We start from the raw sequence: 15,239 nt of genomic DNA, 5'->3' as shown, positions 1-15,239 counted from the left end.
CTGGCACTGATTGGTCACCTCGGCGTGAGGTTCAATTGCGGCGAGAGTGATTATTTTTGTCCCTCGACTGCCAGGGAATTTTTGGGGCGATTTGCGCATTGAGTGCAAGAAAAGTGCACTTTTACTCGCCTATTTGACTGATTAACTCTTTTTAAAATTGAAACCTTTTTCTCCCGACTGAATCAAAGGTTCTTTCAGGTAAAAATTTAAATTCCCACGATAACCTATAGCTTTTGTGTTGATATAATAATATGTATATTCAGCGTGTGCTTATTTTACAGTTCGTTGGCTGGTTGTGGCTCATTATCCGCCGTCGACTAGGGAAAGCAACAGGCCGAGACGAAAGAATGGACTACGAGTACCGCGTCCTGGTCATCTGCACGGGCAGCGTAGCCTCCCTTAAGGTGCCCCTGTTGTGCCAGCAGCTCCTGGCGCATGAAATCTTGGTAAATACATTTTTTGTTTCACACCAATTTTTTGCGTGTCAATTCCAATGTATTTTATTTTTAGGTTAGGGTGGTGGCCACAGACTCTGCGGCCAATTTCCTCGAGTGCGAGACCGAAATGCCAGAGGACGTCCGACTGTTTCGGGACAAGGACGAATGGGCGACTTGGAACAAGAGGGGGGACCCTGTTCTGCACATTGACCTCATGAAATGGGCCGATATGATGGTCATCGCTCCCGCCAGCGCAAACAGCCTTGCTAAACTTGCCAATGTATGAGACGATTTTTGAAAAATCTTGATTTTTGCATTTTTTCAAAATTTTACGATTTTAATAATCTAACGTTTATTTCCAAATAAATCAATATTGATTATTTTAAAGTTAAATATATGATTAGTTAAATTGATAAAAAAAATTCATTAAAAAATTAAAAAAAGGGAAAGTTTAAAACTAAACAAATAACATTTAAAGGAATTTTCTGAATTGAATTGCAGGGCCTCTGTGATAACCTTGCGACCTGCGTGGCCCGCGCGTGGCCGGTGGGAAAAAAGCCGGCCATCTTCGCGCCCGCGATGAACACAAACATGTGGAATCACCCGATCACAAAAAAACAGGTGGAGACCCTGAAGAGTTGGGGCTACACGGAAATTCCCCCTGTTGCCAAGCAGCTCATGTGCGGCGATAAGGGAGAGGGTGCCATGGCCGAAGTAGACACTATCATCGAGAAAATCGTTGCGCACAAAATAGAGAGAATCATGAGCGAGTACTACCACTGATTTTATTTGCCAAGCTAACACCATTAACTCCCTCATCCCCGGTTTTATTTTCGTTTGTGCATGCCCTGATTTTGAGTATTGACTAATCCTTAAAATTACTGGGTCCAAATCATTCGTTTTTCAAGGGAACCTAGTCGCCAATACACCGATTAAGACTTAAAATGAATCCTGTGATAAAGTTTTGCCTGTTCCGTGGTTTTCCATCGTTTTCTGTTTGTAAAATAAAGTCGTCACTTGCGACTTGTTGCTCATTTTTCTTTCTAAGCCAACCACAACAAAGTTTCTCGTCCTCTTTGCGTCTCACAAAAAGTCAATCTATTTTTAAAGCTGTCCCATTGGCTGTTGGGTGCCAAGTGCATGCATGAGTGAAAATGCCTGCGATTGAACCTCGGCATATGATGAAAAAGAGCTAAAGCGAACTAGTTTCAGCTACAAATTACCACGCATTTAAAGCAGCCAAAGGAGGGGGTGGAAAAAGTTTGAAAATCAACCACCAGAGCAGTATTAATATTATTTGGTAGCTTGATTCATGGATGATCAAAAGAAAAGTTTGATCTGTAAGTATCAACATTAATTTTATTTTAAAATGCATCAACATACAAAACTTAACCAACACAGACTTGACAGTCTTTCAATTTCAACTGGCTAAAACGTAAAACTTTAAACATAGGAGATGTAGAATCAGCGCCATCAAATTCGCATTTTTTTTCTGACTAAACTGCTGAAGGTTTTAACGATTTGTGATCAAAATATCTTTAAAAAGCTCACATATCACCATTTAAATGCATTTGAGCCGTAACCAAACTTAAAAATTACCAGTTTGTGCGATTAAAAATTACAATATGTTCAAATTATTATTGAATTTTGGATTCAAGTACCTTATTTATATTGAACACTTAAAAATAAAAATTTTAAAGCAACTTACAAGCTAATATATCCACGGAATAAGCGCTTTTCTATCTTGCGGGTAGTCCTTGAATGTTTCTTTGTACCACCAATGGCTCAGCAAAGCAGTCTCAATCTGGGGGACAAAATTAAAATTTCAAGTATCATTTGACGAATTAAAGTGCTAATATTTTTCAATTGTTTGAATAGAAAGATGTTAATGAGGAGAGGATTATTTAATCTGATCAAAAATTTAAGTGTTACCTGATTGGTGAGGACCCACACCAAAATGAACATCCAGCAAGAGTTTGGCCACAAAAGAATTGTAAGACAAATGTACATCAACATTTCTGCCAGCAAGTGAGGAGAAGAGACGACTTCAAACCAGTCTCCCACTGGAATCTGGTGTTTCGTCGTCACAACCTTTCCTGAATGGAAAATAGTACATATTTGAAATATTTTTGAAGTTAATTTACACAAACGTATTCTTTAAGCTTACATAATTTGCTAGATATTTTTTATTTAATACTTTTAATTTAATGTCAGTCATAAATTTAATATTTAATAAAATTTACAATGATCTTGCAAAATTTTATAGTATATCAATCGATTCGTCTCATCAAGGAGAGTCTGCATACCAATTGTATCATGATTGGAATACAATTTCCCATTTCCATAATTATTTAACATTCCCACTAGGCTTCTTAGAAAATATTCAAGATTAAAAATGTGTATTGGTCATTTTTCATTTTCTTCTCATTTCATGAATGTCTACAAGCTTGAGGAAAAAATGCCTGTGTCTTTAAAGAAACATTCTAGCAAATAATTTCAAGTGCAGATAAATTTCCTACCTTTACTGTCCTTCCTCAAATTTGCAAGGATCAACGCACATCTATACTGGTGAATGAAAGCCCAGAGGAAAATGCCGACAGCTAAGACTGAACCCACACTTAAGCCGTCGTTTTCTGAAGCTGTTTAGCAAAATTGTAAGTCTACGTTCTCAACATGATTGAAAATTCACACCGGACTTTCCCTTCAGAGCGAAGACAGGCGCCTCTGCGACGATGGCCGCGGCAGCAAATATATAGTGGAAAAATCCAGCTAAGTACTGGGCAATGTTGATTTTTCCACTGGAAAAGACGCTCACGCAGGTCGTCTCGTACAGACGCCGCCAGCACTGCAAGGAGAACAGCACCAACGCCACCAGGACACGACTCGAAGAAACTATAAGAATAATTTTGAGTCAAAATTTAATTTAAAATAGGGTTACGCGTTACGCACTGGTTGCTTCTCTTTTGCTGGACGCCAGCAGGTCCAGGTACTTGACGAACCAGTGAGGAACTGCTGCGTTGCCGTAGTAGACGAAGAAGGTTAGATAAGTGATGTACGAGGTGTAAAACGCGGCGAAGTAGTAGAAGTGTTTGAATGAGCTGAAAATAAAATGGATACATAATTTTTTTAAGATTTTTGATGATGCAAAAGAGTGTTTTTTTAAAGTTAGACAAGGCTGAAAAACTATTTTAATTTGAAGAAAATAATTTTTTTAAATTATCCAAACAAACAATATTATTTTATAAATATTTTTTTAAATTATTTGAAATTTCCTGGCTCTTGACGTCTTTACAGAACAAAAAGATTTTATTTGTAGGTAGTTGCCAATGAAGGACAGGCAGAAGCAAACGAGGGTGTCATATTATTATTATTTATTATTATTTTTTTAAAAATTAAAATTCAACGCAGCTTCCACTCCACGTTGTGTAGTGGGCTGTTTATTTTTCCATATTATTACGGAAATTTCCAACAAGAAAACTAAACAGATCGCTATGTATCATACTGAGGAAGCCGCACTTAATTTCAACTAAAACGACTTATCAATAGATCAACAGAGAAAAATATGAGTTTTCGTTTCAATTATTCGGCTAATTTGTTAGTTACATACCTATACCAAACCGTAGTTTTTAAATCAATTTTGAATAAAGATGTAGGTTTTTCCAATAATCTCACATTTAAAAGTTTTCTCTTGAAACTAAACCACGATTTTAGAGTTTTGACGAAAGCAAGAAGCGAAAAAATATTAACTGTCATGAACTATTACTTAAATAGTTTTGTCAATGTGAAAATATGGAGAAAAAAAATAAATTTATAATTTGTTGCCTGATTGTTTCTATACATAAATACTGGTTAAATAAATAAATAATTTATTTTACCTTTTCGGAATTTCGATTGGTTTGATCCAAGACTGTTTCGGTCCTCTGTACGCAAACTTGCCGTACCGGAGGGCTTGGATGACAAAAGCTGGCAGGTAGGGTTCAATCAGGTTCACCAGCACCCCGAGCACCAGGGTTGTCAGAGTCATTATACCAAGGGTCACCTTCAGGTGCGGCAGGTCCAGCAGAACCGGCGGCACCTCCATTTTCGGGTCGGCGCGAAATAGAACAGGCGGAGGATTGGACGTCGTCGGATTTTTTTCAGCGGCGAATTCGTGTCAGTGCGTTCTCATCAGAGCGTTCGCTGAGAGGTTTCCCTTCCATCGACCTGACTGCCACCTCCAGCTCTTCCTTCAGGTCTCAGGTATGCATTCATGCACGATACACGGCAGAAGGCATCGTTGTTTTATGTTTTCTTTTGATACAGTCATCTGGCACAGATTGCATACGCCCCTCTTCTCCTCGGCCAATCCGAGAGCAGTGCTCCTTACTTGAATGCGTACGGCGCTAAATTCGCGTGCAAATGTTTCAGAATCGCTATGTATAAGGGGTGTAATCACGTTCAAAAGAAAAACTTTCTTAACTTTCGATTACTGCCTGGTTAATTAACTGCTTTCGATAATCTAATATTAGCATAATTATTGCGCAATCAAAATCAGTTTTAGGACGGCAGAAAAGATGAGCAGACAGTACAGTCATACTCCTTTTTAAACTCTGCCGTAGAGAGGGATGTGAATGTGCAATGCACTTGCTGATGTTCAAGTCAATGTTTCCCATTTAGTAGCAGCCGCTATTAAACATTGTCATGACTATAAAGAGCTTTGAAATTTTATTTTTTGAAGTCCAAGTGAATTAATTTAAAAAAGCATTTGCGCTACGTTATGTCTCCACTATTAAATATATTTAAATTATATATATATATATATATATATATATATATATATATATATATATATATATATATATGAAACAGTTTTAAAAAATTCAAAAATCCCTAAGTTGGATATGAAATGTTCGATTTAATAGTCAGCTCAGGCAGAGAAATGTTAAAACTGTGCAAGGAGAATAATCAGGAGAACATCAATGCGCTTCAAGAGAAAATCAAAGAAAAAAAATTTAAGATGTATTAAAAACTTTGCCTCGCCCTTCTTTTACTTTTCATTGGTGTTAGTTTGTTCATTTTATCTGGAGATAGCAATGCGCATGGGGCGTAGTGGCGCCGCTCCACAATAAAGTCATTTGGAAACTAATCATAGTAATTGATTGTAGCGCTGGTTTGTAATGCAATTGTGGCCATTCCTAAGCCTCGTCAGAAAACCTGGCAGTTTAAATACCCATCAGTCGCCCGGCACATCGGCACACGGACTGACCGAAGAATATTTTCTAAGGGGCGAGATGTGGCTAATTCACACCACCTACCAATTGACTCTGCTTTTGTCTCCTTTGCAGTCATTTATATTTACAACAGTGAGTTGTCATAATTTTGGACACCAATTTAATATATCAAATGTTTTTTCTATAAATTTTGTTTTTTAATTTGATACAGACGTAGGCATTTTTCTTTTGATTTTTCCAGCAAGCGATTTATCCAATTTATTGTTATCAATTAAGAGAAAAGATCTTTCACAGCAATCACAGCATGTCATTTTTTTCGGATATTTGTCCTTATTAAAGTTGTTATTTATGGGTTATGACCAGTAAAAGAAAATCAAAATTTCTGCATGAAAAATTATGCTTTATATTTTATAGACGTTTCTTTAAATAACTTATTCCTACATTATATTGCACTTAATATTACAAAATTAAAACTAAAGTAACAAATCGCTGATTTTAGTTGATTTTGCTTTTTTCTTCGTGGCCGTTAAACTTCATCATGGCCTGCGGCGTTTGCAGCACATTATACATTAGTGACCAACACATCTTTGCTGGTAGGAAACTGAAACACCAGAAAGTAAATTAAAAAGTGTTAAATTACGCATTGATAAACTCACAATTTGACTGGGAAAAACCATCTGAGGATATTGGGCAAGATAACGAAGTTTTCCTTCTTGAGGATGGCAAGTACAATTTTTTCAGCCACGTATTCCGGCTCTAGACACGGTCTTAACCTGAAACAAAATTGAAGATCAATAAATTTTAAATAAAAAGTTACCTCACTTTTACTGTTTTCTCAAAATTATGAATTTTAGGAACGTGTTGATTTGATTACAGAGTGTTTTTTTATTTAAGTTTGAAATTTAAAACTTGATGTTACATCTGTATTGATTTCAAAATTTCGTTTTTTATTTATTTAAAACATTTTTATAAATTAAGACATATAAATCATTCTGCTTTGAATATTTTACTGAATTAGTGATTACAAGAAATATCATATAGGAATGCGATCAGATATTCTTTGAATGTTTCATAATGATAACTGTTTACAATTTTATGATTATAAAAAAAAATTATTTTAAAAAACATTTTAAGAGTTGTGAACTTACCTAGGCTTCACTCCCTGGAACATGGGAGTGTTAATGTGGTAGGGACACACCAACGTGCAGTCGACTCCCGTCTTCTTCTCCACCTACAGGATAAGAGAGAAGATTTTTACTTTCTCGGTCGAACAATTTAATTAGGCACCCATTCAATGAAACAAGACACAGACACGCTCTCGACTCAGACATTTGACGTGTATATTTTTCTGTAATCTCTACTTTCAGAATTATAGGACGCACCTGTAGCTCGGTGTAGAGCACTTCGTGGAATCCGCAGGCGGCGAACTTTGTGGCACTATAGTCGGAGCACATGTAAGTGCCAAGGATGCCGGTGACGCTGGCAACAGTCACGATGTGGCCCCTTTGCGAGCTAATCATCTCGGGGAGGAACGCCTTGGCCATCTGCAATGCACGCAAACAAAATTATCACACGAAAAGTAAAAGTCTGATGTGATTTAATTATTAGGTGCGCAGAGCGAGAAACGCGAAAAACGCATGAATGCCGCGTCTATATAATTACGACGGGCTGCAATAAAAGAACTAAACGTGGAGTGACTCAATTAGGTCATCGTCGAAATTGATAGTTAAATAGAAGTGATTCCCAGCAGGAAAGAGAATTTTACGAACTGCTTACTTTTCGAAAAGATTGTTTACTCATGGAAAATTTCCCTTTTCTATTTGATTAGCAGCTTTAGTTTCTAAAAAAGGTTCATCATTTACAGGATTTACAGCAAGTCTCAGACTTTATTATTTTTCTCATGATGTGCTGTTTTCGTCGAAAAATTAAAATTTCGAGTTACCCAAAAGTGTGCGAGAATGTTGACATCAAAAGTGCGCTCGATTTTCTCGTCTTCGATGTCAAGCATCAACTTGCAGTTGAGCATTGCGGCATTGTTGACGACGATGTCCACCTACAAATGAAAGAATTATCATTTGGTTGCAGGAAGCAGACGGGCGAGCGCAAATTAATAAATAATGGATAGCGTGCGCTGAAGTGCGCGCCATGCCAAAGCTTGTAAACACGCTGCCAAAATGGACTTGAATGGGCCGAAGTAGAAAAGGAAAGAAGGGCATCGTCTCTCCGTATGTCTCACAACAGACCTCAAGGCTGTGCAATGCGGGCTTTTTTGTTTTAAACTAGCTATTAACCTCGTTAGCAATTTCAGAGTTTTCGGCGATGCCCGTCATTTCGTAGAACAAGCGCATGAATATTTCATGCAGGAAGAGAGAGGATGATGATTTATTTTTCTATTCATACTACTTGTGGACTTAGTAATTCATGAAAAAGCATTTATTTTTCAAATCTAAATGAAGAAAAATGTTTTAAAAAGAGAGTTTTACTCGCAAATGTTTGAATTTCGAGGGAGGAAAAATCGATTTACAATTAAAACGCTTTTTTTCATTTTCTCTTCCATAAAAATAGTCTTCAAGAGAAAAAATTATATGCTTAGGGGAAAAGATAGCTTCAGAGCAAAATTTAATTTTTCGTCGTGAAAATATTTTTGATTAAGTCAAGCTTTTCCAAACTCATGCGGTTTTTAAGTAAGAAATACTAAAATTTGGCTTAGACATATTGCCGGCTGTAATCCGACTAAAAAGCTCAATTCTTTTTAAATATTGTAAAGCCCAGAGAGATCTTGCAAAAATACGATTCTTAGTAAATTGGCAAGAGTAATGATTACATCAAGGAGTTGTCCTCCAAGTATATTCATTTACATATTTGGCGATAAAACCAATTATCAAACCTTTCGAGGTCTTGTCCAAAGTTATCAATGCCAAACTCGAGAGCAAAACCAATAACTATGTATTTATGTGAGTGAAGGCTGAATTTGTCTAAACTCACCTTTCCAACTTCTATCTTGACTTTTTCGGCCGTCTCGTAGATGGAAGCCCTGCTCGAGAGGTCGCAAACGTAGCCTAATGCTTTTCCACCCGCGGCCTGCACCGCCTTTACGGTTTCCTTGATACCTGCCGTGAATCAACAATGGCCAATTATAATACCAGTAATGACGCGTTTGCTCCACATTCGCGCAGTGTATTAGGCCGGAGAGGAATTTTTCGCAAAACTTTCCAGGCAGAAATGTTGTGCATTAACTTTTACTCCAGTCATTTTAGAGGCTCGAAATGAGATCCCTGCAGGATAAAATCAGATTTCGAGCCAAGTAGGAAAGCACTTTCGGCTCGCGCATTTGAATAGAACGTGCCCGTGAATGATCCACCCGAAACAATTTACATGCAAAATGACTAGGCGCTTGAGCTTTGTATTTGGTTGCGCAATGGAAACTCTCTTGTGTTGCAAAAGTTTGATTGTTTTGATTGCTCACAAGACGGACTTAACTTTTCAATTGTGTTCGTGCCGTGCATTTTATTTTAATTTCACCAAACTTATGGTTAACTGTTCAAATGATTAGAAGGAACAGCTCTTTTATATCAGAAACTAGTTGAAATTTTTATTCAAATTTCCCAGAGCAAAAGTAATAAAAATATAAGTTAAACAATTTAAAAAAATTCCATAACCATTATATAATCAATTTAAAAATAAGTTATATAACCATAAAATTGTTCATATTTAGCCTCACGTTTAAAATAAAAAAAGAATTGTAGATGTTTACTGATTTCATGGTAAATTCTAACGCATAATTATGCTAATTTTACAGGTTTAATTATAATTAAAATAGCAAATATTGAATTTAGTATATTGCATAATTCATTGGCATAAATCTTCTCAAAAGAAATTGAAATTAAACCAAAGATGTGAAATACCGGTTATAAAGGGGTTAAATATTTTAACGCACCTTCGGCATTGACGTCCCAGACGACGACGGTTGTGCCTCTCTGGGCGAGTTTGACGCAGAGGAAGCGTCCGACGCCTCCCGCACCACCGGTGACTAGAGCAACCTGCCCCCGGAGGCGGTCAGGGTCGCAGCGGAACCTGAGTGGTAGCAGGGTGAGCACGCACGCCTCCAGGACGTAGTAGACAGAGGTGAGCAAGAAGAGGAAAAGGTCCAGCAGCAGTCGGGCACCCTGTGACTCCATTCTGTTTCTGTTGCTGGTGTTGTCCGAGGTGCTGCCGCCTCCACCGCGAGACTGAGAATGCGGCGCCACTACCATCTGCCGACACACACACACACACACACACGCTCAGTTAGTCAGGGAAATGTGTTTGTGTGTACAAATGTATGCATGGCCTGTTCCCATGCCATGCAGACCGCGGCCGGCCCCCACCCTGAGGCGATGCGTACGCGACCTTCAGCTTTGGTCACGGCCGGTGCATAGCTACACGCGGCCTCTTACAGGGGATCCCTAAAAATCAGGGAGTGTTATTATTCTTACTCTCTGTGTCTAGGAATTTTTAATAGTGAGAATTCAATTTTTCTAATCATGGGACATAAAAAGCAATTATTAAGTCGCTTTATTAACTACTTATTGTTTAAATATGCCTATCAGGTTAACATTATAAAAAACCGGAAAACTAGTAATAGAACCATAATTTACAGCTAAATCGAGCGAGCAAATTTATATATAATTTACATAAACTAACCATTATTGCAACACAAAAACTGCGATAAGCTAAAAAAATTATTTAAACGTTCTGTTCATTATTCCCTTAGAAAGGTAAAAAACTAAAATTAAATAACCCTATATCAAACAGTTGATTCAAATCCTTTAAAAAATCAGCAAAACGAACAATGTGGACAAAAATATGATAGGATTTCTTTGTAAAAGCACATTAGCTCCACGTGTGTGAAGGTTCATAGGTTAAGATTCTCTGTTTCTGAGAAGGCATAGGTTTATGCGAAAACAGGTTCTATTTCGGAGAGTTACTCTTACTGCCTAGCGAAAGAGCTTTTATTTGAGGAATATTAATCAATGACTCTTAGGTCGGATAATGTCGGTGATCGGAAACAAGTACTGGCATTGATGGCCTAATTTTTTCAGGAAAACAAGTTTCGTATCATAAAAAAATACTTTTAATTTCAAGGTTTTTCGACGCAACGTGATTTGAAAGGCTTCATATCCAGTTCCACATGGCATACATAATACACAATCTGACTAGACATAAAATGGGACATTGACATTAGGTTTTATATCTGCGAAGGGCATACATCGGTCACAGCCCAATAATAGGATAGAGAACACTGACTTTCAAAAATGCAAGTAGAGTGGCTCGAATAATTAGAAATGAGACTCTGCATGACCATTAATTTTAATGCCAGCTTGTCATTTCTTATAAAAAATAGTCATTAACTTAATTATTCAAGGAGAATTTGTAATACATGTGGCATGAAAGTCTCAAAACATTTCATACCGATTATGAAGCAGATTTTAAACGGAACGAAATTGCACCCAGCAGCCAACTATCAAAGTGTGATCGTTCCTAAATGATAAGGCTCTGTCGTTTTTGCTGAGAAGCTTGCAAGGGCTTTACGGATCGTGACATCTCACGAACCATCTATCCCTGACACAACCTCGCAATTAAACAATTATCTTTCATTTAATTTTGCTGCAAGCTACTCGAATCCACCCAAACCGCACTAAACCTTCTCTCGCTGCAATTAGACTTTCCGCCTAATAATGAGCAGAGTTTACGGCTCTATTGTCTATCAGATAGAAAGCTATGAATAAAAAGCGAAGCCCACGCGATAAAAAGCAAAGATGATTTCCATCATGTGCATATATATTGACAATATCGAGAAAGTAATCTCCGCACGGCGATGGCAAAAAATAAAATTTGCTGAGGAAATGTTTTTATGTGCGTTCCTGATTCGGGACGGCGTTTAATTAGAAATCGGGCCGAAGATTTATCCTAATAGCAACCGCAGATAGAGAGCCGTTTGCGAAAAGGCCATTTGCAATGTAACGAATGGCGCCGAGCAACAACCAATCAAAGATGCGTGTGCGCACAGCTCAACTCAAGGCGTTTCGAGACTGTCAAAAGATCATCGATCAATCTGCGTAAGAGGATTGGTCCAGCGTGATTTCCTCCGCACACCCAAATCAAACAATGAGTTGTCAAAATTTGATATGTGGTTGACAAATTGCTACACGTGATGTTCTTCCTTTGTCTAGAAGGAAACGTTGTGAATGGAGAAAATCTATGGAAATAAAAAAAAGCTAAAACAAAACCAAGTTGAGGAAAAAGATTCAATTTTTGTGGTAGTAGGTCATTTACGTTTATTTCAGGACAATCTGCTCTCAAAATATGAAATTGTTTATTAGCATAAATAAATTGGTATGAATAATTTAGATTGCTCTGAAGAATTAACCGTTTTTTATGTTTTTAACTGGCCTTCATGAAATATATGATAATCTTACTACATCCGTTTCCGCAGGGAATAATCTGATCCAGACGATCACCTGAATTTTAATTACATATATAATTTTCCCCCACTTTGCTTTACTGGCTTAACCTTACAGTTTATTTGTGTTTTCATAAGAAATTTCCCCGATTTCCGAGCACACAGCGTTGATTAATTTTATCCTCCTTTTGTACGCTCCATTAAGATCGACAGAGATAGGCGTGCAGATTTTTCATCGTCCTTGTGGCCTATTTCAGCTTAAGTCAGTGATCTTTCTGTTCCATCTGCTAATCTTAAGGATCCCATTATGTCGGAGCACGCTGCAACGTTCGGTTAAGAGAAGGATTTATGTGTTTTCTCCTCGCACGTCTCACTTTTTGCTGAAGTCTTTTTTCCATTGTGATATAAATATATTATTGACTGCTCAGGTGTTGCGAGCGGAATCGGATTTAGCTGCTACCGCGAAACAAAAAAAAATACTCTCGGCTTTTAGGTCGGCGGCGGAGGAAGAAAGTCAGCGGTGCGAAATGCAATTAACTGCTCGTGAAAACAGAGTGTTTCAATAAGTTACTGTAAATTCATAATCTAGCTTGCGTACTTTCTAACTTCAATGCACTTAAATTGATAGAGGACAGTGCATGAAATGGGTTTATATCATGTCCGTTGGCGCAGACCGCCAGCACTCGTTTCTCGTCTGACCAGCGACGAGAAGAACGTGTTCATGCGCGATGCACATTTCTCTCCTCAGCTATACGTGCAACGATTGTCCCCAGGCTATTTATAGTAAGCAACACATTCATGTTGATCCAATTCAGTTTATAAGGAAAATATTATTAAAGTGAAACACACACGCAGAATGGTGTTTGATCTAGAAAATAATTTAAATTACTTGACTCCATATATATCCCGCTGTTGGGCTGCATTTTTACTCTTAATACATTTCTTTCACTTTAACTCCTATCATTAGAATTTCAGATATTTATTTTGGATTCAAACAAATAAAATTATAAGGATCTTTGAAGAGCAGATCATCAAGCTACATAAAATTTAAGAGAAAAATAAGCATTATTTGTAATTCTTTCCGAAAGAGATCAAATTTAAAAAATAAAATTGAAGGTTGTCAGAAAGAAGTGATTTACTGAATGGGATGCTCCAGTTATTTATGACTTTTATTACATTTCGCTACAGTTAAAAACATTCATTAAAAAATATAAATTATGACGGAGAAGGTTGTCAAATGCATTGTGATTATAAAAAGTAAGAGACCAAAAAACTTTCAAAGGTGTTTCTTTTGGATACATCATCACAATAGCGTTAATTTTATCATTGACAAACGGAACACATTGTTTGAATGGAGTTCATTATGGGGAATTCTTTTATTTGATATCCGCTTTGTAATAGATTGGGGCTAATTAGGATAGTACAAATTGGCCAGTAATTTTGATATTACTTGAAACTGTAGCATCAGAAATCTGCTATCTGTGTGAATTTTAAAAGTAAGTTTAAGATTCGAAGATCATTGAAAATTGTAATCGAATGGAACTCTCTGCAGGCTTTCTGCCACAGATAACGGAGAAACCATTACGCGAGGCGAATGCAATTTTTAGTAATTAAATGACACCTCTATTTGATATAATTACACAGGCAATGATTAGATTGAAATTGTGAGAAATAAATATATATTTTTTAACTTATTTTAGATAAATAAAACCATTATTCCGCAACAATATAATGCTTGAAAATAAAATATAGAATATAAATTAAACATTTAAATAAAATATATTTAATAAGTAATTATTTAAAAATGTTTGGTCTAAATTTAATTTAACATAAAAAAATTTAAAATTAACTGGGCGCTACATACAAAAATATTTTAAATTTAATTTATTTATTGCAAAATAGTTAAAGAAACCATAATGATTAATTGATACAATTTTAATATCTCATTAAGATCGAAATTATTCAAGCAAATGCCAAAGTAGAAAATGGTGCAATTCTAGTTTTCTCACTGCGGCGGAAACCACGATGTAAATTAAATGCTCGTGCTCAGAGGTCAGCGCGCGGGATGCAAAAATGAAAAGGGTCCAAACCATTAATTTTAGAAGAAAAATCCACCCACAATTGTTTCGGGGCATCGTGGTAGCTGAATGCAATTTGAGAGACGGAGAAAAACACACATTAGCTGGCCACTAGTGATGATGATAATTTACGCTAGTGGCCGCATAAGTGCATTTTTCAAGAGAGTTGACCTACCTTGCGAGGATGCACCTGCACCGACGGAATCATGGAGAAAGAACAGAACTGTGAATATCTCACTGACTGCTGTGTGCTGCTCGGTCCACGGCACGAGACGGATTGGAGCTGCTTTCTCCGGCGCACTTTGCAATTCATCCACTCCTGAAGACAAAAAGAACCCTCGCTCTCTTCACCACACGACTGGGCATCTCCCACGAACGAACAAACCAACCGAGCGTGAAAGTAAAAATGGTTTTTGCCTTTGATGACTTGCTGTTTCATTATTATTACATTTGATTCAAATTTCTCCTGATATTCTCTCTGGGCTGCAGCAAAAAAGAATGCATTCTAATCGCTGCACACTTGAAATTATCATTTTGGCATGCGAAAGCGAAAGATTTAAAATTTAACCGTTTCACATTTCGCTGGAGAAACTGTACGGAACTTTGAACTTGGATTTAGGTTACGTAAGAGGGAATTTTAATTTCGTGCATTCAAAACCATAAAATTTTAGAGCTTTTGTCAACTAAGGCAATAGTTTTATGAAAAATATTAGATTAAAATCATTTTTTTTCCTATTTCAAAAATTTACAGTCAATTAAAGCCTACGATGGATATTGGGCATTTCTCATGGGGGGTTTTCAAGTGTTTTGATCACTTTTTTTAACAATTAGTTATTTTTACAGGGAATGAACATACTGAAAAAAAAACATCATTTTTGCTAGTTTTTTAACCCTTGAAAAAACAAATTTGATTTTTCCTCTAAAGTATTATTATCACGATTTTCTGCATAAAAGGTAACACAATAATTTGCAAAAATAACGCACTCGCTGTCCACCTGATCTGAAATGAAATATATTTTAAATTAACTTTCTTTTCTCCTGGTTCACTTCTCACAAAGGTGACCTTTTACTT

At 36.8% G+C, this 15,239-nt stretch overlaps 3 protein-coding genes across 4 annotated transcripts; 1 reads left to right on the top strand and 2 right to left on the bottom strand.

Moving 5' to 3' along the window:
* The first annotated feature begins 12 nt into the window (after nt 1-12).
* Nucleotides 13-1,460, top strand: Ppcdc (phosphopantothenoylcysteine decarboxylase). Of its 2 annotated transcripts, none has more exons than XM_065477250.1 (4): nt 13-198; nt 264-446; nt 511-717; nt 939-1,460. In XM_065477250.1, the coding sequence occupies exons 2-4, from the start codon at nt 348-350 to the stop codon at nt 1,218-1,220; spliced, it is 588 nt and encodes a 195-aa protein (XP_065333322.1). In that variant the 5' UTR covers nt 13-198; nt 264-347; the 3' UTR covers nt 1,221-1,460. The 2 variants fall into 2 exon arrangements, with proteins under 2 accessions (XP_065333322.1, XP_065333321.1); XM_065477249.1 differs by having other exon boundaries at nt 14-198; nt 282-446.
* A 316-nt stretch (nt 1,461-1,776) lies between these two features.
* LOC135935140 (polyprenol reductase) lies at nt 1,777-4,739 on the bottom strand. Its single transcript, XM_065477245.1, has 6 exons — nt 4,313-4,739; nt 3,387-3,535; nt 3,129-3,329; nt 2,957-3,076; nt 2,370-2,533; nt 1,777-2,241 (listed from the first exon to the last, which is right to left on the bottom strand). The coding sequence occupies exons 1-6, from the start codon at nt 4,516-4,518 to the stop codon at nt 2,149-2,151; spliced, it is 933 nt and encodes a 310-aa protein (XP_065333317.1). The 5' UTR covers nt 4,519-4,739; the 3' UTR covers nt 1,777-2,148.
* A 1,287-nt stretch (nt 4,740-6,026) lies between these two features.
* Nucleotides 6,027-14,493, bottom strand: LOC135935314 (epidermal retinol dehydrogenase 2-like). Its single transcript, XM_065477545.1, has 8 exons — nt 14,343-14,493; nt 9,585-9,900; nt 8,633-8,757; nt 7,590-7,700; nt 7,030-7,191; nt 6,796-6,878; nt 6,304-6,420; nt 6,027-6,248 (listed from the first exon to the last, which is right to left on the bottom strand). Exons 1-8 carry the CDS (start codon nt 14,478-14,480, stop codon nt 6,143-6,145), a joined length of 1,158 nt encoding a protein of 385 aa, XP_065333617.1. The 5' UTR covers nt 14,481-14,493; the 3' UTR covers nt 6,027-6,142.
* Nucleotides 14,494-15,239: the final 746 nt, after the last annotated feature.

The sequence above is a fragment of the Cloeon dipterum genome, chromosome 2 (genome assembly GCF_949628265.1).
Source record: "Cloeon dipterum chromosome 2, ieCloDipt1.1, whole genome shotgun sequence".
Taxonomy (NCBI): domain Eukaryota; kingdom Metazoa; phylum Arthropoda; class Insecta; order Ephemeroptera; family Baetidae; genus Cloeon; species Cloeon dipterum.
This window is presented reverse-complemented; position numbering and strand designations above follow the sequence as displayed.

What these genes read in the sequence shown, in the direction of transcription:
- Ppcdc (XM_065477250.1), top strand. Translation starts at nt 348, where the DNA reads ATGGACTACGAGTACCGCGTCCTGGTCATCTGCACGGGCAGCGTAGCC. An exon ending in TCCTGGCGCATGAAATCTTG is followed by an intron (nt 447 to 510) that starts GTAAATACATTT and finishes TTTTATTTTTAG; the next exon opens with GTTAGGGTGGTGGCCACAGA. An exon ending in GCCTTGCTAAACTTGCCAAT is followed by an intron (nt 718 to 938) that starts GTATGAGACGAT and finishes ATTGAATTGCAG; the next exon opens with GGCCTCTGTGATAACCTTGC.
- LOC135935140 (XM_065477245.1), bottom strand. Translation starts at nt 4,518, where the DNA reads ATGGAGGTGCCGCCGGTTCTGCTGGACCTGCCGCACCTGAAGGTGACC. An exon ending in CAGCAAAAGAGAAGCAACCA is followed by an intron (nt 3,330 to 3,386) that starts GTGCGTAACGCG and finishes TTATTCTTATAG; the next exon opens with TTTCTTCGAGTCGTGTCCTG. An exon ending in CGCTCTGAAGGGAAAGTCCG is followed by an intron (nt 3,077 to 3,128) that starts GTGTGAATTTTC and finishes TTTGCTAAACAG; the next exon opens with CTTCAGAAAACGACGGCTTA.
- LOC135935314 (XM_065477545.1), bottom strand. Translation starts at nt 14,480, where the DNA reads ATGAATTGCAAAGTGCGCCGGAGAAAGCAGCTCCAATCCGTCTCGTGC. An exon ending in TTCCAGGGAGTGAAGCCTAG is followed by an intron (nt 6,421 to 6,795) that starts GTAAGTTCACAA and finishes ATTTTGTTTCAG; the next exon opens with GTTAAGACCGTGTCTAGAGC. An exon ending in TGGTTTTTCCCAGTCAAATT is followed by an intron (nt 6,249 to 6,303) that starts GTGAGTTTATCA and finishes CTGGTGTTTCAG; the next exon opens with TTTCCTACCAGCAAAGATGT.